Consider the following 26,341-nt stretch of genomic DNA (forward strand, 5'->3'; position numbering starts at 1 on the left):
TGTGGACATGAGTTTGAGTGAACTCCGGGAGTTGGTGATGGACAGGTAGGCCTGGCGTGCTGTGATTCATGGGGTTGTGGAGAGTCGGACACAACTGAGCGACTGAACTGAAATGAACTGAACTGAACTGATAGATAGATATACTCCCAGACATGTGCAGGGAAATATGTATGCATGCCTAAGTCAAGTCTATGTTTTTTTTTTTTTAATTTTGATAGACATTGTCAAAAGACCCCTAAATGTATGCATGCCTGAGTCAAGGCTATGGTTTTTTTTTTTTTTTTCATTTTGATAGACATTGTCAAAATACACCTAAATGAACACACAGATTTTACACTCCCATCCAGTGGATGTCAGTGGCAAATCTTTAAAAAGTTCTATTTTTTTTTAGCAGAAACAATTTATCAGGAAGCCTCATACATCTTACACATTGGATATATAAGTTCTGGAGATTTGTTAAGTTGCTGTCACTATTCCATAGGCTTGCTTACCCTGACTGTTTCAAATCATGCCCTAATGTTTATTTTTAATGTATGAGGATCTTGACTTCCTTGCTAGGTGCTAAGATCCTCAAGAGAGGACATAATTTACCATAATCATCCTCACCTCCACAATTAGATTTTTGCCAGGAACATTGTTATATTATACAGAGAATCAATGGCAGTTTCTAAGTGCTAAATGAAGAGATCTTAAGCCTTTTTTTCCCCCTATTTTTCTTGTGTAGCTGTTGTAAGTAAAATAACTGGAATCACTCAATTCTAACATCAGCAATAATACCAGTCATTAATATTAATTTTTGAAAATGTACAATGAAACAGGTATTATCTTAAAATACTCGACATGTGTCACCTCATTCAATGCTCACCAAATGAATGTGTGCTCCTCTTAACTGTATCTTATGTCAGGAGAAACTGAGTCACAGTGAGGTTAACTGACCTGCCCAAGGTCACCTGAAAAGCAGCAGGTTTCCACGGAGAGTTCTGGTTTCATTTTAATTGCCCAATCTATGCTCTTTATCCCTGCAACATGTACAATTTAACAAACCCAATTTGTCATCAATATATTGACCCATGACACCTCTTCCATTTCCCATGGAACTGTGTGAAACTTTAATGCGGGTACAGGTTGCAGTAAGCAGAGGTTTCCTCATTTGAGGTAAGATCCCTATTTTTAGAGATGTTGTCTTTCAGAAAGTGGTTATTATTTCCCAAATTCCTGTTGTTCCCAACCATAGATATATTTATGAAAGAAGATTTTTTCTTTTCTAGATAAAGATCATGACTTCCTTCAAATTATAAACTTCACATGCACAAGAGCCCCAGAGAAGAATTCCATTTATTTTTACTAAGACCTGTTTGTGAAACCGACATTTTAGAAAATGACAAGCATGATAAGACTAACACTATTCTGAACTTTCATAAAAGAGTCTTATCAAATTTTAGAACTTGAAAGGGGCTTGGTTACAGTGAAAAATATTATTATAGTACAAGCAATATTTTTCCAGGCACATCTAGTTGTCCATGGAAATAGAATCCATATGGATATATGGCATTCATATTCAGTTTTTAGCCTGTGAAAAAATGAACAGGAAATCATAAACAGAAAAAAAAAAAAAGGAAGTTCAACTTCATACAGTAGAAAGGAAGCATATGTAAATCATTACCCGCCCTAAGAGGCAGAATGCTGAACACTGGAGAATTGGTGCTTTTGAACTGTGGTGCTGGAGAAGACTCTGGAGAGTCCCTTGGACAGCAAGGTAATCAAACCAGTCAATCCTAAAGAAAATAACCCTGAATATTTGTTGGAAGGACTGATGTTGAAGCTGAAGCCCCAATACTTTGGCCATCTGATATGAAGAGCCTACTCACTGGAAAAGATCCTGATGTTGGGAAAGACTGAAGGCAGGAGGAGAGGGGGTGACAGAGGATGAGATGGCTGGATGGCTGGGCATGAGTCTGAGCAAGCTCCGGGAGACGGTGAAGGACAGGGAAGCCTGGCGTGCTGCAGTCCATGGGGTCACAAAGAGTCAGACACAACTTACTGACCGATCAATAACTAAAAGAGGCAACACAGCACAGCTTCATAAAGAATTTAGATCAGTTCACTGTTTCAGACTCACAGTAGGCTAACAGGAACCAGAATGTGTGTGTGTGTGTGTGTGTTGGGGTTGGTGGGGGAAGTTCAAAGAGAGGCGGCAGAGTTTGCACTAATCTTTGAGAGAACTGTGCTGTCCTCTTCCTGCTTATCCCTTGGTACAGTCATCATCCATCTGAATGGAATGATGGTTTAGGGGAGTGTGACTTCGAACTCAAATGCTCATGCTCTCATCAAGCCCATGTGCTACTCATGGCACCATCTACCCCAACGGAGTACCCAGGCTCCATACAGTGCCCCCTGGTGGCTGCTACTCACATGTATAGATAGCCAAGAGCATACCTTTGTCTTCTTTTTATGAGTAATACTAGATTTCTTGCTGTTTTTCCAAATAGATCTGAAGGTGTCTGAAGAGATCTGGGGAGTGACTGTAATTTTTAAAACTGGCAGTTTACCTGAGAGGAGGAAGAACATAGTAGCGATGGGCAGGCTATCTCACAATTCCATTGGATGGACTGGGTCTTAGCATTCTGAGCAGGGCATTCTCCCACATTTTATTAACTGGGCAACTTTCCTTTTATCTAATACCTTTTCCTTACATCTCCTTGATGTGAGTGATTGTAGTGATTTCTGTAATAACTTCTTGTACTAGTCCTTTCTTTTTCTATTCCACTGTCATATCCTTTACCTGGATCATTCTATTGCCTTCTCATTAGTCCTCCTAACCTCACACTTCCACAATCCCAAGTCCATCCTGGACTCAGGTTCCAGATTAATCATCCAAAAGCAAAATTCTGATCTTTTAGTTCATCAGCTCTGATAACATTATTGACTCTCCATCTCTAGCAGATATCTCTTATTTGTGCTGGCCAAGCCTCCACTGTGGCTTCTTGGTGGAACAGAACATTGGGTTTCCTTTGGGGTTCCACTCCCCTGCCCTCCAGGGTGGGTATATAACTCAGACCTGGCCGGTTCTTGCATTTCTTCTCCCTGGCAGTGACTGGTCAATGGGTGTACATGTAACTTGTGGTGGTCCAATGAATGTAAAGAGAAAGGATCTTAAGATTAAACAGGCAAAGTGTAAACTCCTGGCTAGTGCTTCCCTACTTGCCACTGTGCAGAAAGAATCTGCATTAAGAATAAAGTCAGCCTAGAAGCGGGACTTCCAGGAGGTGGGAGTAGATGGCATCATTTGAATCCCTGACTCTAAGGGAAACTGTACCTAGAACCAACATTGGACTTTCCATTATATGAGCCAATAAAATTTTTTTGTAGTGAAATCAGTTTGATTTCATATAACTAAAAACCAAGATTTCTCACTGATTTTCCTATATAGACCTGTGGTATTGGTGGCACTAGTGGTAAAGAACCCTCCTGCCAATGCAGGTAGACTTAAGAGATGTGGGTTTAGTCCCTGGGTCAGAAAGATCCCCTGGAGGAGGGCATGGAAACCCACTCAAGTATTTTTGCCTAGAGAATCCCATGGACAGAGGACCCTGGCAGGCTGCAATCCATAGGGTCGCAGAGTCTGACATGACTGAAGTGACTTAGCATGCACACATTATGATTTATAAGAAATATATTTGGTCATTCAGGTGACCAAATATATATGAGAAATATACATTTCTTGTGGTATTTTTCCATGGTTCCTGGCTCACAGCCCCCACAACCCTTGGAATTTCCTGAGAGATGAGAGCTTGTATTATATTTGGTCTCAAGTCCTGAAAACCCTTCAAAGCCATCAAGGTGAAATTAGTGTCTTTTTATTCATAACAAGCCCCTTCTTACCACGGGCTGGGACTTTCAGAAATTCCCTAAAGAGTGGGACTGCTTGCCAAGGGAACCAACCTGGAATGGAGGTTTGGAACTTTCAGTCTCTGATTTCCAGGGAAGGGAGGCTGGCGGTTAATGGCCAACAACTGGCCATTGGTTAATGGCCACAAGTGGTCAACGATTCAACCAACCGTGCCTATGTGATCCGGAGAAGGCAATGGCAACCCACTCCAGTACTCTTGCCTGGAAACTCCCATGGGTGGAGGAGCCTGGTAGGCTGCAGTCCATGGGGTCGCGAAGAGTTGGACATGACTGAAGCGACTTAGCAGCAGCAGCAACAGCAGCAGCCTATGTGATGAAGCCTTCGTAAGAACCAAAAGGATGAGGTTCAGGGAGTGTCTAAGTTGGGGAAACAGAATGCTTCCATGTGTCACTGTGCTGGGCCCCAGACTCCAGGAGGACAGAAGCTCCTTTGGAACCTCACCCTGTGTACATCTTCAGCTGGCTGTCGATTCATAGCCTTTAATATCCTTTGCAATAAACTAACAATTAGTGAGTAAACTGGTTTCCTGTATCCTAATTGAACCTAAGGAGGGGCTCGTGAGAGACTCTGATTTATAGTCAGTTGGTCAGAAGTACAAGTAACAAGGGGCTTCCCAGGTGGCACTAGTGGTAAAGAACCCGCCTGCCAATGCAGGAGACATGAGAGACAAGGGTTCTATCCTTGGGTCGGGACGATCCCCTGGAGGAGGACACGGCAACCCACTCCAGTATTCTTGCCTGGAGAATCCCCATGGACAGAGGAGCCTGGCAGGCTACAGTCCACAGGGTCACAAAGAGTTGGACACAACTGAAGTGACTTAGCACGGCAGCATGGCACCCAAGTAACCACCTGGATTTGAACTGAGGTTGAAACTTGAAGATGGCTGTAGAAGTGTGGGTTGAGGTCAGGCTGGGTACAGTAAAGGGTGGTGGAGGGCGAGGGGCTTGGAGCTGTAAGATAATATGGTTTAAAATTTCAGGACTTGGAAAGGGCCAGAACCTGGGTCACTGAGGGTCTGGGTGGTAAAAATGTGCCTGGGAGAGAAAGGAGTCAGTATCCTAGCTGGATGATTTCCCTTGGTGATCGATGGTTATCGGTACTTGGTGTGCTAGGGGGTCGTTTCATCATGGCTCATACGGAAAATCAGGGGTGTGTGTTAATGTGGTGGGGGGTCTGCTCTGATGCTCCACAGTGGGGTTTGTCCAGGACAAAATCTTAAGGTAATCATCTTCCAGGGGCATGCAGTAGCCGCTTGTATTTCCTAGGTCTATTTTTTAATTAATTGATTTAATTAATTAAAAATTTAAAACCGAGTAATCTAAAAATTGAAGGTCAATTTAAAATTTAATTATTGAAAGATTAATTAATTTTGCTGTGTTGAGTCTTAGTTGTGGCTTGCGGGGTCTTCCTTGTGCCAGGTGGGCTCTTTCATTGCGGTGCACAGACCCTCTAGTTGTGGTGTGGGGTCTTAGTTGCACCGTGGCACGTGGGATCATAGTTCCCCAACCAGGGATCCAACCTGAGTCCCCTGTATTGGAAGGTAGATTCTTAACCATGGGACCACCAGGAAAGTCCCTTCTTGGGTCCACTTTTGGCCCAGATGTGTGTCTTCTACGTTCCCTCATAGAGCAGCAGGTTATACAGATGCAAGTCTGCTAGTTGACTCAAGGGGCCATGCCGGATGTCTAATAAAGAGCCTGGTTTCTCTCTTGGGCCACTCTGAAGGGGTCGCTCACTTCAAGGGCCTTTGACAAAGGACTGGCTGACTGGTCTATAGCAATCTAAAAGAGTTTGAGGCAAAGACAGACACCTCCCTGCTTGATCTCTTTTCTCCTCTTCTAAAAGAACTTTTATTTTTTAAGTGTAACAATGTACCCAGCTATAAAAAAAATCTATTTTCCAGTCCTCCTTGGCATTAAGGGTGGGCATGTGACATACTTCTCACCAACTAGACATAAGCAGAACTATTCTGGGAATTTCAGAGATTTTCCTCATAGAGGTGTCCACAATTTCTCCTTGTCCCTTCCTTCTGGTGTGGAAAGAAATGGGAGGCTACTGGTGAAGCAGCCACTTTGTAACCATGAGAATAAACCTTGAGGATAAACCATGAGGATAACCTTGCTGAGGTTAATGATGAAGAAAGAGAAAGGGAACCTGGGATGTGAATGACATGGTGGAGTGTCTCTTACCTCCCCAGTCTTCCTCTACCTTATTAAACCACTGTAGCTGGTTCTTTTCCACACAGTCAAGCATCATCTCAATAGGTGTGAATCATAGTCACAGAGAGAAACAAAGCTCAGAGTTTAAAAGAAAGAAATAGGATAGGTCCAAAGTAGAGGAACACAAGGTCTTCAATAGGAAAACAAGGTCCAAAGTCTTGATCACTGAGAAAGGCAGGAAGAGTGTGGGATTCATGGCTCTGGCTGAAAGGAGTTTCGGTGGTTGGAGACCATTTGAAATGGGGCCAGCAGTACGGTTTGGGGGCCAGCCTGAAGCCTCAGAGTGTTGGTGCAGCATCCAAACCCACAAAAGACTGTCATGTTCCCAGAACATACTTTCTGTCATCAGTTTCTTCTCCTTGTAAAGTTGTACCCATTCTTCAATGCTCCAAGTCCTTAGCAGAAGCTGAGATGACTTAAGATAGTATTAGATCCTGAGATGGAATTATTTAATGGTGACTGGCATGGTGAGAAAGCTATGCCCTATTCAATTCTCTAAAAATATTTCAATCAAAATAATGCATATAACTAAACAATTAAATACCTATTTGAAATAGTCCCCTTAATTTCTTTTATTTCTAACATAGCTATCATTATTTCTTTCAAAATACTTAAGCATTTCCAATCCCCTATGAATTCAGTTTTTAATGTAATATTCCCCCTTTTTAAAGTACTCCATTTTTCTGACCTCAACCATCATCCGGGACTCCCTTTTCTACAATTCTTCTGATTTCTGGATTCTGTATTCTTTGTCTATGTGATTTATTCCCTCACTCTGCTCAAGTATATTCTCTGGAAGCTTTCTGAGAATGGATACAGAGGAGGTACAGAGTCTGAGTCCTTTCAAGCTACACACGTCTCTAGTTTCCACTCACACTTGGTTAGGAGTTAGGAATGTGTAGAATTCTCAGAGTTGTCATGGCAGAGCTCCTTTGCCTCTAGTTTTCAGTTACAAAGTCTCTGATCTTCCTGACTCCCAGTCCTTTGTGTGCAATCTTTCTCTCTTTATATACCATTGTGTGTACTAGTCACTCAGTCGTGTCCAACTCTTTGCGACCCCATGGTCTGTCCATGGAGTTCTCTAGGCAAGGATACTGAAGTGGATTGCCATTCCCTTATCCAGGGGATCTTCCCGACCCAGGGATTGAACCTGGGTCTCCTACACGGCAGGCAGATTCTTTACCATTTGAGCTAGGAGGGAAGCCTTGTATGTTGTTAGGATCTACCTTTTATTCCTAGCATTCTGAAAGCCATGATTGTCATGCACTGTGCTGAGTACTCAGTGGGCTCTTTCAATATGCAGATTTATGTCCCTTGGTTCTGAGAAAGTTCTTGTTTATTCCTTTGATAATTCCCTTCCCTCACTTCTTTCTTTTCTTTCTGAAATTATGAGTTAGATACTGGCTCTTAGACTGATCCTCTTGCTCATATTTTCTCACCAATTTTTCATCTCCCTCTCTTTTGCTCTACTTCTGAAGACTTTCCTGACTTCATTTTTCAACATTTGTTTGAAGTTTTTATTTTCACTTTCTAAGAACCTAATTTTTTTTCTAATCTTTTTTCATAGCATCCTGTTCTTGTTTTATAGATGCATGATTTTCTGTTTCACTGAGAGTGTTATAACTTATTTATTTTTAAAGTTTTTCACATAGTCTCTATATCTTCAGGGCTCTTTTATTCTCTTTGTTTCAGGCACGGTTTCCTGTGTTGGAGAATTGCTTCATGTCTCTGGAGATTCTGAGATTTTTGTTCACAGTGAAGTAAGAGGCATACAAAGGCTGATGGGAAGCTCCTGTGTATGTGCAGGGCTTCTTTGAATGGTGAGGGAGTGGCCAGCTGTCAGCATCTGGAGTTCCTTTCTCTGGGGCTGTTCAGTTTTTCAAAGAATACCCCAGTCTTCTACATGACTACCAGCCTTCTGGAAGCAAGGCAGACCAAGATAGCTTGGGTAAAGAGAAAGGCTGAATCCCAGATATTCAGTGTGTAGAATTTTCCTTACTCCTCCTATTTCTAGCTTCTCACCTCAAGCTCGTTGCTGGGTGTCCTGGGTCTGCTGAAAGGCTGTTTCATTTTTCCAGAGAAAACTCCCTAAGTGTTATCTCTGCTTCTACTTTTGCCTCCCCCCGAATCTGTTTCAATTTAGAGCTGGAATGATCCTGTTAAAATGTGGGTCAGATCAGGTCACAACTCAGCTTAAAATTCTCAGGTGCTTTTCCGTCTCAATAGAGTTAAAAACTAAAGTTCTCGTAATTGTCTAGAAGGCCCCCCACCTTCCACACGTACTTCTTGGAATTTTTACCTTATTACCTTCCTGTTCTCTCTCACCACATTCCAGCCCTGCTGGCTGCCTTTCTGGCACTGGAACACACCAGGTAGGCTCCTGCTTTATGACCACTGTTCCTGCTGTTCATTTACCTGGATTGTGCATCTCACAGATATTTACATGGCTTGCTCCCTTCCTCCTTTGGGTCTTTATTCAAATGTCCCTTTTCCCTGGCAGCCTCCAGCCCCTGACATATACACACTATTTCCTTTTCTTGCTTTATTTTTCCTTGAAGTATAATCTCCATATGATACACAATCATATATATTTTCCTTCTTTTTGAAGTAGCTGATTTAATGTCTGTCATTCTCCACTAGGAAGTAAGCCCCGTGAAGGCAGGAATTCATTGCTCAATTACCAGCATTTAGAATAGGGCCTGGCACACAAAAGGCATTTAATAAATGTATGTGAAAGAAATAATTATGAATAAAGTAATCCTGAAGTATTCTGGTTCTTTAAAAAAAAATTACTCAAAAAACAGTGCTGTAAGATGTGGACAGAGACTTGTCTTTCTGTTAAATTTTTTGTTTAAACACATGAAGTTGATGTTTCTGAGGAAACATCATTATTGTGTGTATTCCATCGTTAAAACAGGTCATTAAGAACTCCTTGGCTGGCAAATAAATAGCCTTAGGCTGTTAATTTGGATTTCATGAGAGAAGGAGAATTAGAATTAAAAATTAGCTTAATAGCTTATTAATGATAAGAACACAGAAGCAATCAGAAGAACATTAGTTCTCTAACCAGTCGTATTACTAATTGCTTTTAATGTTTAAAATGATGTCATATTAGGGCTAAATGGCAAAATATTTTCCCTGTAGAATCCAACCAAGTAACCTTGGTTTGAAGAGTCTTTTCTGGAATTCAAACTAACAAATCTGATTGAACTGCTCCAGCAGAAACATCTCATAATTATTTGGTTCAAAATATTAATGCATTAAAACTATTCATATGTACTACCACATTTGGGAAAAGCTGATTTCTTGAACTAGAAAGGACATTTTAATGCTTTTTAAATGAATATTTTCAGGCAGGTATTTCATGATCATCTTCCTACTTATGCAAATTGAATCATTTACCAAGCAAGCACTATGTTTTGCAGCTCCCAATATGTACTCAGTGATAATTATTTTCCATCAAACCATTTGAGACCACCCATCATTAGTACCCACCGCAGCCTTATAATGTCTTCTGGTGCAGTGTGTAATGAGAAAGTTGCTACAGGGCCAAGAAAAACCAAATGAAATCATTAACCTGCCTTCTGTTGATTGAGCCTAAATTAAAGTTAAATTTAAATTAATTTAGATTAGCAGATTAATTAGATTAACAGAATAAATCTGTTTAGTTTAAATATTTAACTTAAATGGACTAAGAAGTAGATGCTCTGTTTCTCTAAAAATAAAGGGATGATCTTAAAATCCTGGAATCATTTGATTGACTGTTAAATGGCAATGCAGTAATTTCAGTTTAAAAATGATAGTGGGGGAAAAAAGTGACAGTGAAGTAAACAGTAATATTATAATTCTCTCTAAAGCTGCCAGCATTAAAAAAAAAAAAACCTGCGGTGTGAAATTATGTCATGTCTCTAATAAGATTTTTATTGTAGAAATGACAGAAGACTGGATGCTTAGATCATTTCATTCTCTCCACATAATCTACCAGATAGTGTACCAAGATGTGTCCCGTGTTTTATTAACATTGAGTTTGGAGTTTTAAATGTGTCTATGCTATCTTTCATTGAGCTTTATTGAAAATGACCTTTCTTTGTACATACTGCTATTTTTAAAATGGATAACCAATAAAAACCTACTGTATAGCACATGGAACTCTGCTCAATGTTAGGTGCCAGCCTGGATGGGAGGGGGATTTGGGGGAGAATGGACACATATAGATGTATGGCTGAGTCCCTTCACTGTTCATCTGAAACTATCACAGCATTGCTAATAGGCTATACCCCAGTACAAAATGTTTTGGTGTTACAAAATAAATAAACAAATAAATAAAATGACCTTTCCTCATTTTTCCACCAGCAGTAAGAGTGGCTATCATTAATTCTGGACATGTGTATTGTGAAGGAGAGGACAGGTGTGGCCAATACTAAACGGCTGGTTCCATATGTGATCCTCTCACTTTCAAAGGATTTTGGTTGTTGCTCAGTGGCCCAGTCATGTCCAACTCTTTGTGACTCTATGGACTGCAGCCCACCAGGCCTCCCTGTCCCTCACTGTCTCCTGAAGTTTGCCTAAGTTCATGTACATTGCATTGGTGATGCCATCCAGCCATCTCATCCTCTGAAGCCCTCTTCTCCTTTTGCCCTTAATCTTTCCCAGCATCAGGGACTTTTCCAATGAATCAGCTGTTTGCAGCAGATGACCAAAATATTGGAGTTTCAGCTTCAGCATCAGTTCTTCCAATGAGTATTCAGAGTTGATTTCCCTTAAGACTGACTGGTTTGATCTCCTTGCTGTCCAAGGAGCCCTCAGGAGTCTTCTCCAGCACCATAGTTCAAAGGCATCAGTTCCTTGGCATTCTGCCTTCTCTATGATCCAGTTCTCACAACTGTACATGACCACTGGGAAGACCATAGCCTTGACTATACAGACCTTTGTCGGCAGAGTAATGCCTCTGCTTTTCAATATACTGTCTAGGTTTTTCATAGCTATCCTGCCAGGAAGCAAACGTCTTCTAATTTCATGGCTGCAGTCACCATCTGCAGTGATTTTAGAGCCTAAGAAGAGGATATCTGTCACTACTTCCACCTTTTCCCCTTCTATTTGCCATGAAGTAATGGGGCTGGATGCCATGATCTTAGTTTTTTTTAATATTTAGTTTTAAGCTGGCTTTTTCACTTTCCACCTTCACCCTCATCAAGGGCTCTTTAGTCCCTCCTCGCTTTCTGCCATTAGAGTGGTATCATCTGCATATCTGAAGTTGTTGATGTTTCTCCTGTCTATCTTGATACCAGCTTGTAACTCATCCAGCCCGGCATTTCCCATGATGTGCTCAGCATATAGGTTAAATAAACAGGGTGACAGCAGACAGCTCTGTCATACTTGTTTCTCAATCTTGGAGAAATCTGTTCAGTTCAGGTTGGGAGAAAGAATAGAGAACAGGAGACAAGTCCTCAGAGAAGAGGTGAGGATAAGAGTACAGGGCTTCCCTGGTGACTCAGATGGTAAAGAATCTGTCTGCAATGCGGGAGACCCAGGTTCGATCCCTGGGGAAGATCCCCTGGAGGAGGAAATGGCAACCCACTTTGATATTCTTGTTTGGAGAATTCATGGACAGAGGAGCCTGGTGGGCTACAGTACATGGGCTCGCAAAGAGTCAGACACAACTGAGTGACTAACACTTTCACTTTACAAGAGCACAGGAGAAAAGAAAGAGCAATAGCGAAAATTGCGTTTCAACAACATTTATCACCTAGATCAAAGACTACATATCACATCCTAAGAGCACTTGAACTTAATGCAAATCACAGGCCACACGATGGTGGCCGGCCTGTGACAGTGATCCTGGTCATCACTTAGCTCCAGCCAGTTATTCAGTGGACAAAGTGGAGCAAGTTGTGAGTAGTGAAGCATTTGAGAAGGAGTGGATGTGGACAGGTGAAGGGGAACACAAACTGAAAACCCCTACCTGTCTTTCTGGCTCTCAGTGCTTCAAGTAGGTCAACAGCAGCCTTTTCTCCCAGGACATTGTTTCCAAGGTCAATCTCCTTTAAATGGGCAGAGTATTTGATCAGGCTGACCAGAGAAAGTGACAAAACAACAAGGTGTTGTACCAAGCATGGTTATGCAAAGAAATGCAATCCAGTTATTTTAGAGCATGCTCTTTTTTCTTTTTTTTAAGGTCCTCTCCACCGCTCCCTCCCCTCCCTCACAAAGATGCGACACTGACCCAATTTGAAACTGAAGACATCCTGAATACAGTTTTTTCCCCCTAATTTAATCTCTCAAGTTTGGGTGCCTCTCCTAAGTAAGCTAGTACGATAAGGATTTTAGTTGCCTTAAATATTCCATGCATTTATTCATTCAAAAGATATGGCATGTTATTGCACAGTGCTTCTCAGTCTTTTCAATTTTACACACCAGTAAAATGTCAGATAACTGGGGGCTGGGGGGACAGACAAGCATCACTTTAGCAACTTTGGGTATGTCTAATAACTTTCACCTAGTAACACTATAGAAGAACATATATTTTTATATAAAAGTAGGAAGAGTACAGTCTCAAAATAAACTATATTTTATTTTTAAATTGAGCTTTTAAAAACGTTTATTTATTCGGTTGTGTTGGGTCTTAGTTGCAGCATGCGGGGTCTTCCGTTGAGGTGCACAGACTCTCTGGTTGTGGTGTGTGGGTTCAGTAGTTGCAGCGCGTGGGTTTAGCTGCTGTGTAGCATGTGGGATCTTAGCTCCCTCACCAGGGCCTGAACCTATATCCCCAGCATTGCAAGGTGGATTCCTAACCACTGGACCACCAGGGAAGCCCCCAAGGTTAGCTTTTTAAATGAAGTAAGTTTAGCTTTATGAAAAACGAACACTCTACCTATCTTTATTTTTCTAGTCTCTTTGAGGATCATTGAAACTTCACTCATTTCCTGGCCTGGGCCTGCCAAGTGGACTTAGGGAATCTCTGGCATTGTAAGTAGGCATGGAATCTGGGTGAGGTCCTCGGTTCTGAAGTCCTAGGCTCTGGATCAGCTTTTACCTTTTGTCAACCCTGTGATCGTGGGCAGGCCACATGCCGTCTTGAGTCTTATCTTCCTCATCTGTAAATTTGGCCTCAAAAGGGTGAGTTTGCCTATTTCACAAGGTTGTGGAAAAGCAGAATGAAGCCGTTTTTATGAAAGCATCTTGCAAAATGCAATACCAATGATGCTATTAATTCTGGGTGCATAGTTAAGTGCACATTAAGTACCTGATATTGCAGGGACTAAAAGCAATTTAACACACAGTCTTGGGACTTCCCTGGTGTTCTGGTGATTAGGAATCCCCTTCAGCTGCCAATGCAGGGGACACAGGTTTGACCCCTGGTCCAGGAAGATTCCACACACCATGGAGCAACTAAGCCCGTGTGCCACAACTACTGAGCCTGTGCTCTGCAACAATAGAAGCCACCATGGTTAGAAGCCCGCACGCTGCAACCAGAGAGTAGTTCCCACTTGCTGTAACTAGAGAAAGCAGAAAGGAAGAACCAGGGCAGCCAAAAATAAATAAATAAGTTAATAAATAAAATAACAACCCATGGCTTGTGCTCTGAAAGAAATTATCATAACTATCAATAAAACAATTTTAAGCCTTTACCATGTGCTGGGGATATGAAATTTCAGTTAGGGTCAGTAGTGAATACAAGGCCATTCTCTTGCTTCCTGTACACATTTTCTATTGATTGAGGAGCCAGAATTCAAAGCAGGGGCTGAATGGTCCTGCCAGACTCTGCCTCTCGAAGATCTCACTCCCAAGGAAACAATCTGCCTAATCAGGACTTGACAAGTTTTGGCTTCCTGAACTGCCTGACTGTGTCCAATTCCTTCAGAGAAGATGAGGGAGAACTGGGATGCTTCAAGGAGGAAACAGAGAAAGAGAAGCACCAAAGGAGAAAGGAAGGTGTTGAAGACAGACTTTATAACTCAACAATTCTATATCTAAGTCTGGTTTCGGAGGCCATGGATTTAACCACTATGCTACACAGGCCTCACAAGAGCTTTGGTTTTACGGAGCATTCACTGTGCATCAGATGTGATCATGACCACCCACATGTTTAAGTACTGTGCTTGGCACAAAGGGGCCTTCCAAGGGTATGAGTGGGGCTGAAAGCCAGCCAAGGTCTGTTTGCCAAGTCCTGGGCATGAAGCATAAACCTGGAAGGGATAACTTCCTCTGACTCATACGTGAGAGGAAGTGCCTTTTAATTCCTCTACCCAAAGGGGCTCTTTTCTAACTCATATAGAGGTGCTAGTTGGAGCCTTAGGCACTATATTTAGCACCTCATATATGATCTCATCTACCCTACAACAATCTCTTTAGTTAGACATTGTATTATCCCTGATTTTACAAATGAGGGGCTGAAATACAGAGAAGTTATTTAACTTGCTTGAGATTAAATTGTGACACAGGGATGTGAAAGTAGGCAGCTTGCTTGAAAATAACCATGGAGTATGATTCAAATATACCAAGAAAATGTTTTAATTTTCAGTAGTTCTTAATATTTACAGTTTAAAAAAGAGAACAAAGAGATCTAAGTATTTAGTGTCAGAACCAAAAAAACGCACACAAAGGAATTCTGGGTCCAGGTGCACACTGTTAAGCTGTATTTATAGCCCTGTCACACATGGCCAGCAGCTGCACAGGACCCTGTGCTCAGAAGGGCTCCTCACTTGGTTTAGTGCTCTGTCATCCTCTTGAAATTCTTCATAATATTTGAACAAGGGCCCATGAGTCTCCATTTGCACTGGGTCCCTGCAAATTCTGTAGTCAGTTCCTCTTGTCATGTTTGGTGTGGTGAGAGCAGAAAGTAAAATCTGACAGTCAGCTTTAAGTAATTGTATCATTCTGTCAGCCCTATAGACCACTGTTAGCAGAATCCTGGTCAGAGGGAGGTGCATGAGATGGGAAACCAGCAGGGTTCCTCCTGCACCCAAACCAGCATTTGAGTTTCTGCCTTGAAGTCAAATCCTCTGATACTGCCCTTTGGGGTAGGCTCAAGCAGCAGAGCTAGGTAAAGACTCATGACACACAAAAGGCATGATATCTCTTGACCCCAGATCAGTTCATCTGAAGGTGAGGCTAGACCCAGGTGCTACCAAGGGTGCATAGTGCCAGTAGGCAGGCAGTTGGTTAGTGTCCCATGATCTCCATCACAAAGTCCTATCCCAACATAAATGCATGTGTATAAGCCACCCCAAGTAAACATTCAATTAAGCAGACCCAGGGGGCTGATTTTGCTAGCAGGCCCCCTCCCAAGTCCCTTGCCTCCTCATTCATCCACTGAGCTCCACCTTTGTAAATCCTCAGGACATTCAATGATAAAAGGTGAGAATCCATAAATCTGTTCTCCAAAGTGCTCCTGGAGCCTGTTTGCTCATCTTCCAACTTGCTCTATAGCTGGCCCAGAATTGGACTTGCCAGAGTGCGGGGTGGAGGGTTGTGAAGATGATGCTTCTACTTCCAGGGCACCAGCCTGTCAGTACTCATAGAGGTGAAGAAGGAAAATGAGTGTTAGACCTGCAGATGTAGAAATATGGAGGGGAGCTATCCTTGAGGTGAAAACGCAGCTCATTTCAGAAGTCATACCAGAAAATAACCCATGAGATAGAGTGAGGCTAAAAAGCCCCAGAGAAGATGAATGATACAAAGGCCATGGGTATTAAATTTGGGTTAAGCTGTCTTTATGAGTTTATGTTGTAGGTCACTAGAGTAGTAAAGAGAAAGTCTTAAAAGCAGGTAAAGGAAAAGACAAATTATGTTCAAAAGAAGATAAAAGTAACTGCAGACTTCTTTTCAGAAACAATGCAAGCAGAAGACAGTGGAGCAACATCTTGAAAGTATTAACTGTCAGCCAAGTATTCTATATCCAGGAAAAAAAATCTTGAAAAAGGAAGGCAAACACACTAAACATACTAAAACTCAGAGAAGTCATCACAAGTAGGTCAGGACTATAAGAAATCTATAAAGAAAGTCCTTCAGATAAAAGACAAATGATACTAGTGTTGTCTTTGGCAACACATACTAAAATCGGAACAATAGAGATTAGCATGGCCCCTGAACATAGATGAGGCACAAATACATAAAATGTTAAAAAAAAAAGGGGGAAATGATACTAGAGAGAAATCTGGATACATCCAAAGGGATGAAGAAGACTAGAGATGGTAAATACGTGAATAGATATAAAAGACTTTCCCTTCTTTTTAAGAAAATATTAATTGCTTAAAACAAATATAATGATAATATGTTTGGGGATTTATAACATTTATAATAGTAAAATATATAACAGTAAAACAAAGAATGAGAGGGAATGGAAATGTACTGACATGAGTTTGAGTGAACTCCGGGAGTTGGTGATGGACAGGGAGGCCTGGCGTGCTGTGATTCATGGGGTCGCGGAGAGTCGGACACGACTGAGCGACTGAACTGAACTGAACTGAAGATTCTTAAACTATAAGTGAACTAGTATATTATTCGAAAGTAAATTGTGACAAACTAAAATGAATAGTGTTAACATTAGAGTAACCACTTTAAAAAAAAGTATAGCTAATGGAACAATAAAAGAAATAAAAATCGAATTATAAATATTAATCAAAAAACAGGCAGAAACATAGTTTAAATTGGACAAAAAACCACATGAGACAAAGAAAACAAATAAAAAGGTGGTATGTTAAAATCCAGTCATAGTGATAATCATATTAAACATAACTGTCTAGATAGCCACCTCATGCGTCAAGTTCACTCACTGGAAAAGAGTCTGATGCTAGGAAGAATTGGGGGTGGGAGGAGACGGGGATGACAGAGAATGAGATGGCTGGATGGCATCACCGACTTGATGGACATGAGTTTGAGTGAACTCCAGGAGTTGGTGATGGACAGGGAGGCCTGGCGTGCTGTGATTCATGGGGTTGCAAAGAGTCGGACACGACTGAGCGACTGAACAGAACAGAACAGATAAACAACAGTTAAAAGACAGATTATCCAAATTGTTTTTTAAAAATAAGATCTCAACTATATGCTGTTTATAAGAATTTAGATAAAAAATATAGATAGGCTAAAAGTAAAATAACAGAGACAGATATATCATGCTAATATCAATGAAAAGAAGATTGGAGTGGATATATTAATATTAGTCAAGCTAGATTTCAGAGACGGGAATAAGACCAGAGATAAGAGAAAAATATTACTAGAAATTTCATAATGATAATGAGGGTCAATTCTGCAAGAGACTTAAGAACCCTAAAAGCTCATGCCCCTAATAACAGCGCTTCAAAATACATGAAGTAAAATTGATTAAACTGCAAGGAGATATTTGTTGTTGTTGTTCAGTCTCTAAGTCATGTCCAACTCTTTGCAATCTCATAGACTGCAGCATGCCAGGCTCCTCTGTCCTCCACTATCTTCTGGAGTTTGCTCAAATTCATGTTCATTGAGTCGGTGATGCTATCTAACCATCTCATCCTCTGCTGTTCTATTCTCCTTTTGCCTTCAATGTTTCCCAGCATCAGGGGCTTTTCCAATGAATCAGCTCTTTGTATCAGGTAGCCAAAGTACTGGAGCTTCAGTATCAGTCTTTCCAATGAATATTCAGGGTTGATTTCCTAGAGGATTGACTGGTCTGACCTCCTTGAAACTCCAAGGGACTCTTAAAAGTCCTCCAGCACCACAATTCAAAAGCATCGATTCTTTGGCGCTCAGCCTTCTTTATGATCCAGCTCTCACATTTGTACATAGCTACTGGAAAAAGCATAGCTTTAACTATATGGACCTTTGTTGGCAAAGTGATGTCTCTGCTTTTTAATACACTGTCTAGGTTTGTCACAGCTTTCCTTCCAAGGAACAAGTGTCTTTTAATTTTGTGGCTGCAGTCATGTCTGCAGTGCTTTTGGAGCCCAAGAGAAAAAAATCTGTCACTGTTTCTACTTTTCTCCCCTTGTGTGCCACAAAGTGATGGGACCAGATGCCCAGATCTTAGCTTTTATTAATGTTGAGTTTCAAGCCATCTTTTTCACCGTCCTCTTTCAGCCTCATCAAGAGGCTCTTTAGTTCCTCTTCACTTTCTACCATTAAAGTGTATCATCTGCATATCTAACATGGTTGATATTTCTTCCAGCAATCTTGATTCCACCTTGTGATTTATCCAGCCTGGTATTTTGCATGATGTTCTCTGCAAATAAGTTAAATGAACAAGGTAACAATATACAACCTTGTGGTACTACTTTCCCATTTTCAACTGGTCAGTTGTTTCATGTCCAGTTCTAACTGTTCCTTCTTGACCCACATATAGGTTTCTCACAAGACAGATAAGGTGGTCAGGTACTCGCATGTCTTTAAGAATTCTCCAGTTTGTTGTGATCCACACAGTCAAAGGTTTATCATAATCAATGAGGCAGGAGTAGATGTTTTTCTGGAACTTCCTTGCTTTCTTAATGATCCAAGGAATGTTGGCAATTTGATCTCTGATTCCTCTGCCACTTTGAAACCCAGCTTGTACATCTGGAAATTCTTGGTACACACACTGCTCAAAGCTAGCTTGAAGGATTTTGAGCACAACCTTGCTAGCATATGAAATGCGAACAATTGTATGGTAGTGTGAACATTCTTTGACATTGTCCTTCTTTGGGATTGGAATGAAAACTGACCTTTTTCAGTCCTGTGGCCACTGCCGAGCTTTCCAAATTTGCTGATATATTGATATTTTAAAAATCACAATTATCTCTATCTCAATAATTGATAGAGCAAGTTAACAGAAAATTTGTAAAGATATAGCAGACGTTACAACACTTGAGCAACACTGCTGATCAGCTTGACCTAACTGACATTTATGGAATATTTTCCTCCAATAATAACAGAATACACATTCTTTTCCAGTGCACATGGAAGATTTACCAAAAGTGATCATAAATTGTGATCAATTGGGCCATAAAACTGGTATGTTTTCCACCCATGGCAGAATTTACTTAGAAATCAACCAAAGAAAAATATATGAAAATTTAACAAATATGTGAAAACTAAACAACACTCTTCTAAATAACCCATAGGTCAAAGAGAAATCAAGAGGGCAATTAGAAACTAGCTTGAGTTAAATGACAATAAAGATACAATATATCAAAATTTGTAGGATGCAACAAAAGAATACTTCAGTTCAGTTCAGTCGCTCAGTCTTGTCCGACTCTTTGCGACCCCATGGACTGCAGCACACCAGGCCTCCCTATACATCACCAACTCCCAGAGTTTACACAAACTCATGTCTATTGAGTTGGTAATGCCATCCAACCATCTCATCCTCTATCGTCCCCTTATCCTCCTGCCCTCAATCTTTCCCAGCATCAAGGTCTTTTCAAATGAGTCAGCTCTTTGCATCAGGTGGCCAAAGTATTGGAGTTTCAGCTTCAACATCAGTCCTTCCAATGAACACCCAGGACTGATCTCCTTTAGAATGGACTGGTTGGATCTCCTTGCAGTCCAAGGGATTCTCAAGAGTCTTCTCCAATACCTCAGTTCAAAAGCATCAATTCTTTGGCGCTCAGCTTTCTTTATAGTCCAACTCTCACATTCACACGTGACTATTGGAAAAACCATAGCCTTGACTAGACAAATCTTTGTTGGCTAAGTAATGTCTGCTTTTTAATATGCTGTCTAGGTTGGTCATAACTTTCCTTCCAAGGAGTAAGCGTCTTTTAATTTCGTGGCTGCAGTCACCATTAGAAGTGATTTTTGAGCCCCAAAAAATAAAGTCAGCCACTGTTTCCACTGTTTCCCCATCTATTTCCCATGAAGTGATGGGACCAGATGCCATGATCTTAGTTTTCTGAATGCTGAGCTTTAAGCAAACTTTTTCACTCTCCTCTTTCGCTTTCATTAAGAGGCTCTTTAGTTCTTCTTCACTTTCTGCCATAAGGGTGGTGTCATCTGCATATCTGAGGTTATTGATATTTCTCCCAGCAAGCTTGATTCCAGCTTGTGCTTCTTCCAACCCAGCATTCCTCATGATGTACTCTGAATATCAGTTAAATAAGCAGGGTGACAATATACAGCCTTGACATACTCCTTTCCCAATTTGGAACCAATCTATTGTTCCATTCCCAGTTCTAACTGTTGCTTCCTGACCTGCACACAGATTTCTTAAGAGGCAGGTCAGGTGGTCTGGTATTCCCATCTCTTTCAGAATTTTCCACAGTTTATTGTGATCCACACAGTCAAAGGCTTTGGCATAGTCAATAAAGCAGAAATAGATGTTTTTCTAGAACTCTCTTGCTTTTACAGTGATCCAGCAGATGTTGGCAATTTGATCTCTGGTTCCTCTGCCTTTTCTAAATCTAGCTTGAACATCTGGAAGTTCATGGTTCACGTATTGCTAAAGCCTGGCTTGGAGAATTTTGAGCATTACTTTGCTAGCATGTGAGATGAGTGCAATTGTGCAGTAGTTTGAGCATTCTTTGGCTTGCCTTTCTTTGGGATTAGAATGCAAACTGACCTTTTCCAGTCCTATGGCCACTGCTGAGGTTTCCAAATTTGCTGGCATATTGAGTATACTTAGCATTAATATAAATATTTATATTTGAATTAAAAAGGTTTAAAGTCAATAACTTAAACTTCTACCTTAATAAACTAGAGAGGAGAGCATATTATACCCAAGGTAAGCAGGATAAAAGAAATAATAAAAAAGAATAAATCAAGGAAATTGAATAAAGATTAACATTAGAAAAAGCCAGAAGTTATTTTTTTTGTAAAGATCAATAAAACTGACAAATTTCCAATCAGATTAATTGGAAAGGAGAAAACAAATCAACAATTTCTTTTTTTTTTTTTTAAAAATGTAGCAAGAAGATATTTATTTAAAGCACTTAATTTTTTTTTTTTTTTACATTTCATATTTAAGTTTATTTTTGATAATTGAAACTTCACAGAATTCAGCAGCAAATAAAGTATAAAAACGTTCTGTACATCAGTTCCAACTATTTTACAACTTATAAGGCTTATGTCATAGTTCAGCACCAAAAAGTTCTACAGAACTTTCTAATCCATTCTTAGTCATTCCATGTGATAGTTATTGTTATTTTTAAGGTGAAAGTCAGAAAATGCTTTATATATCCTACTTCTAGACCTTGAGAAGTGAAATACTTTTGGCTGGTCATGTGATGTAAAAACTTGAGTTGTACCTTTATTTTTTTTTTTAGCAATTAGTGATATTTCTATTTTTGGCCACATCACGTGGCACATGGAATCTTAGTTCCCCATCCAAGGATTGAACTCATACACCCTGCATTTGAACTGCAGAGTCTTTAACTATTGGACCACCAGAAGTCCCTGATCTTTTATTTTTTTTTATTTTTTTATTTTTTTTTTAATTTTTATTTATTTATTTTTTTGCATTACAATAGTTTAATATGAACAATCAGAACTAATTAACAGTATAACAATATTTTACAACTGAAATAATTAAAATAAACTATAAAATTACTACATAAAACAGGTCTGATCTAGCTTATTTACTTTCTATAATTTCTTCAGTGCTGCAAAACCATTTATTTCTTTTTTTTTTTTCATGTTTTAATAAACACTTCGTCTTTTTGTATTGCTTTTTTTTTCATCACAATAATAGAAATATAACATCATATATCACTGTAAAACACATTTCCACATAAATGCTGATAAGCACAAAATATTTTTCATCATTTACATTTTAACTGTAATAATATATGGCAGAATTAAAGCTGCATCCATCATGTGTCTAACTCACCTTGCTGTAATGAATTTTTAAATGTAATGGTTTCTGTCGCAAAGTAAAATCGTACATAATGTCTAGTGACACAGTACGCTGGTGGATGGGTGGATTTGGAAAATGGAAATGCAACTTCATTTTTAATTAGATTTATAAACTTCACCACCTCCACCTCCAGCCAGCTTCCCAACCCTCCCTCCCACCACCATTATTTATTTATTTATTTAAAATGAGGCTTTTAATTAATGTTTGACAGAGCTGATTCAGGTTGAATAGACTAAATTTCTTTAAACAAACTTACTTATACTCCAGAGTCCTTTAAAAACTTAATAGCATTTATACATTGAAGGTATTTGATTTTCTTGTAACTAGCACTTCAAATGCAACAAGCATTTGAAGCAACAAGCATTTGACCCAACAAGTAAAACTTTCTACAGTTCATAACTTTTATAAATAAAATAAATTAAATGTACAGTGAATAAGTTCTCTGAAATATTTCAATATTTCTGCAGGTTTAGTAACATCGTAAAATACATTTCAACTAAAATTCACAAATCTAAAAATGTTAGGCATTTTTAGGCGTTTTAAGTTGGAAATGAAGACCAATGTTACATCGTAATATGCCAATTACAAATAGTACTTCAAATAGCAAATACTACAGTTTGTCCCAAACTTTAAAAACTATTCATGAACTCAACACTGAACTATTGATGGCTATGAGAATTGTTTCCTAGCCTTTTTGAAAATTTCAACCCATTTACGTTTAAGGTAATTATTGATAAGTACGATCCCGTAGCCATTTTCTTTATTACTTTGGGTTCAAGTTTATACACTCTTTCTGTGTATCCTGTCTAGAGAAGATCCTTTAGCATTTGTTGGAGAGCTGGTTTGGTGATGCTGAATTCCCTCAGCTTTTGCTTGTCTGTAAAGCTTTTGATTTCTCCTTCATATTTGAATGAGATCCTTGCTGGGTATAGTAATCTGGGCTGTAGGGTATTTTCTTTCATCACTTTAAGTATGTCTTGCCACTCCCTTCTGGCCTGAAGAGTTTCTGTTGAAAGATCAGCTGTTATCCTTATGGGAATCCCCTTATGTGTTATTTGCTGCTTTTCCCTTGCTGCTTTTAATATTTGTTCTTTGTGTTTGATCTTTGTTAATTTGATTAATATGTGTCTTGGAGTATTTCGCCTTGGGTTTATCCTGTTGGGGACTCTCTGGGTTTCTTGGACTTGGGTGATTATTTCTTTCCCTATTTTAGGGAAGTTTTCAACTATTATCTCCTCAAGTATTCTCTCATGGTCTTTCTTTTTGTCTTCTTCTTCTGGGACTCCTATGATTCGAATGTTGGAGTGTTTAACATTGTCCCAGAGGTCTCTAATATTGTCCTCATTTCTTTTAATTTGTTTTTCTTTTTTCCTCTGTGTTTCATTTATTTCTACAATTTTATCTTCTAGTTCGCTAATCCTGTCTTCTGCCTCTGTTATTCTATTGTTTGTTCCCTCCAGAGTGTTTCTGATCTCAACTATTGCATTATTCATTGTATATTGACTCTTTTTTATTTCTTCTAAGTCCTTATTAAATCTTTCTTCCATCTTCTCAATCCTTTTCTCCAGGTTATTTATCTGTAACTCCATTTTGCTTTCAAGATTTTGAATCATTTTTACCATCAAAATTTGAAATTCTTTATCAGGTAGAGTCCCTATATCTTCTTCTTTTGTTTGTGTTGGTGGGCAATTATCTTGTTCCTTTACTTGCTGGGTATTTCTCTGCCTCTTCATCTTGCTTATATTGCTTTGCTTGGGGTGGCCTTTCCCTCTTCTTGCAGTTTGTGGAGTTCTCTTTATTATGTAGTTTCTTCGCTGTGTGTGGGGTTGGACGGGTAGACTTGTCCGGGTTCCCTGGTTAGGGAGGCATGTGTCAGTGTTCTGGTGGGTGGAGCTTGATTTCTTCTCTTTCCTTTAGAAGACAATGGCTGCTTTTCTGGGAGCCTGATGTCCTCTGCCAGTATTCAGAAGTTGTTTTGTGGACTTTACTCCGCATTCAAATGTTCTTTTGATGAATTTGTGGAGGAGAAAGTGGTCTTGCTGACTTATCCCTCCGCCATCTTGTTCCTTCCTCCCCAGAACACTGGATTCTTATATTCCACTTGGTCGTGGAGTACCTCTTCCCAGCTGCTCCAGCAAGGCGCAGCCGCTGTACCTTACCTCGGACGAGGGGTATCTCCTCAAGGCTGCCCCTCCTGCTTTGAATGTGGATCAGCTCCTCCCGGCCCTCCGGTGCCCAAGCAGCCACCGCCTCCTGGACGTGGTACAGCTCCTCTCGGCCACCACCCTAACCCTGGGTGCGGGGCAGCTCCTCTCAGCCACGATTCTGCACGTGGTCGGTTGCGCCGGGAGCCGGGCGTCTCTCGCGTCTGCGCCGCCGGGAGCCGGGCGTCTCTCGCGTCTGCGCCGCCGGGAGCCGGGCGTCTCTCGCGTCTGCGCCGCCGGGAGCCGGGCGTCTCTCGCGTCTGCGCCGCCGGGAGCCGGGCGTCTCTCGCGTCTGCGCCGCCGGGAGCCGGGCGTCTCTCGCGTCTGCGCCGCCGGGAGCCGGGCGTCTCTCGCGTCTGCGCCGCCGGGAGCCGGGCGTCTCTCGCGTCTGCGCCGCCGGGAGCCGGGCGTCTCTCGCGTCTGCGCCGCCGGGAGCCGGGCGTCTCTCGCGTCTGCGCCGCCGGGAGCCGGGCGTCTCTCGCGTCTGCGCCGCCGGGAGCCGGGCGTCTCTCGCGTCTGCGCCGCCGGGAGCCGGGCGTCTCTCGCGTCTGCGCCGCCGGGAGCCGGGCGTCTCTCGCGTCTGCGCCGCCGGGAGCCGGGCGTCTCTCGCGTCTGCCCAAATCAACAATTTCAAACATGGAAGAAGAGATATCACTACAGATCCCACATGAAAAAGATTATAAGAAAATATATGAATAACTTGATGCCAATAAATTTGAAAACTTAAATGACATGAACAAATTTCTTGAAAAGACACACAGTTTTACTCAAAAAAAAAAAAGGCAGAACAGCCATCTGTCGATTAAAAAATTGAAGTTGTAGTTTAAATATCTTTCCATAAAGAAAACTCTATGTCTAGATATCTTCATCATTGAGCTCTAACAAATATTTAGAGATGAAATAATGCCAATTCTACACAACTTATTTCATTAAGTAGAAGAGGAGGAAACACTTCCTAACTCATTCTGTGAGGCCAGAATTACCCTGATCCTCAATACCAGCTGAAGACATTACAAGAAAAGTATAGACTAACATCCTTCATGAACATAGATACAAAAGTTATTTTCTTTTTTTAATTAAAAAATATTTTTTGGCTGCACTGGGTTTTCATTGCTGTGCATGGGCTTTTCTCTAGTTGCAGTGAGCAGGGGCTAGTCTTTGCTGCAGCATAAGGGCTTTTCATCATGGTGGCTTCTCTTTTTGCAGAGCACGTGCTCTAGAGTGTGGGTTCAGTGGTTGCGGCAAATGGGCTTAGCTGCCCCATAGCACATGGACTCTTCCCAGACCAGGGATTGAATCTGTTGTCTCCTGCTTTGGCAGGCAGATTCTTAACCACTGGACCGCCAGGGAAGTCCAGTGCAAAAATGCTTAACAAAATGTTAGCAATATACTAAAAGGATAACACATTAGCAATATAGCAAATCTAGTGTTGTACTATGGGTTAACAAAACTAAGATTATTAATATATTTACTATAAAAAATACCAGCAAAGCTATCCAAGTTGTAAATCTTTTCATCCTTCCTGAATAAGGAAATACACTAGAAAAGGAATTTATTACTTTATAAATAGGGACTTCCCTGGTGGTTCAGTGGTTAAGAATTAGCCTACCAACACAGCAGATGTGGGTTGGATCCTTCGTCTGGGAACCAATATCCCATGGGGCAACTAAACCCCTGCACCACAACTACCGAGGCTGAGCTCTGCTGCTGCTGCTGTTGCTGCTAAGTCGCTTGAGTCATGTCAGACTCTGTGCGACCCCATAGACGGCAGCCCACCAGGTTCCCCCGTCCCTGGGATTCTACAGGCAAAACTGGAGTGGGTTGCCATTTCCTTCTCCAATGCATGAAAGTGAAGAGTGAAAGTGAAGTTGTTCAGTCGTGTCCGACTCTTAGCGACTCCATGGACTGCAGCCTACCAGGCTACTCTGTAAATGGGATTTGCCAGGCAAGAGTACTGGAGTGGGGTGCCATTGCCTTCTCCAGAGGCTGAGCTCTAGAGCCTGCAAATCACAACTTCTGAAGCCCGAGCACAGCAAGGAAGGAGTGCAGATAAAAATAGATAAATATACAAATAATTATTTTTTTAAAAATAGCCTTCAATCAAGCCCTCAAGCCCCAGATCTTGGCTATGCTCTATTGCCCTTGATTGCCCCAAGATGCTATAAGTACTGATATCCTAAGATGGTGTAGCCTAGAGCCAATCCAGAAA

General features: G+C 40.9%; 1 protein-coding gene and 1 pseudogene across 1 annotated transcript in view; one reads left to right on the top strand and one right to left on the bottom strand.

Annotated features, from left to right (window-relative positions):
- LOC129551263 (uncharacterized) overlaps positions 1-26,341 on the bottom strand; it is a 66,217-nt gene that overhangs the window by 4,248 nt on the left and 35,628 nt on the right. Inside the window, exons 9-11 of the mRNA XM_088834284.1 lie at positions 12,092-12,198; positions 2,437-2,549; positions 2,046-2,055 (exon numbers count right to left, since the gene is read on the bottom strand). Of these exons, the coding sequence (XP_088690410.1) occupies positions 2,046-2,055; positions 2,437-2,549; positions 12,092-12,198 (230 nt within the window). The remainder of the gene's footprint in view (positions 1-2,045; positions 2,056-2,436; positions 2,550-12,091; positions 12,199-26,341) is intronic.
- On the top strand, positions 16,163-16,260 carry LOC129553607 (U6 spliceosomal RNA; annotated as a pseudogene).

This window comes from Moschus berezovskii, chromosome 1, assembly GCF_049115385.1.
Source record: "Moschus berezovskii isolate FMDL1 chromosome 1, NW_MosBer_1.0, whole genome shotgun sequence".
In the NCBI taxonomy this organism is placed as follows: Eukaryota; Metazoa; Chordata; class Mammalia; order Artiodactyla; family Moschidae; genus Moschus; species Moschus berezovskii.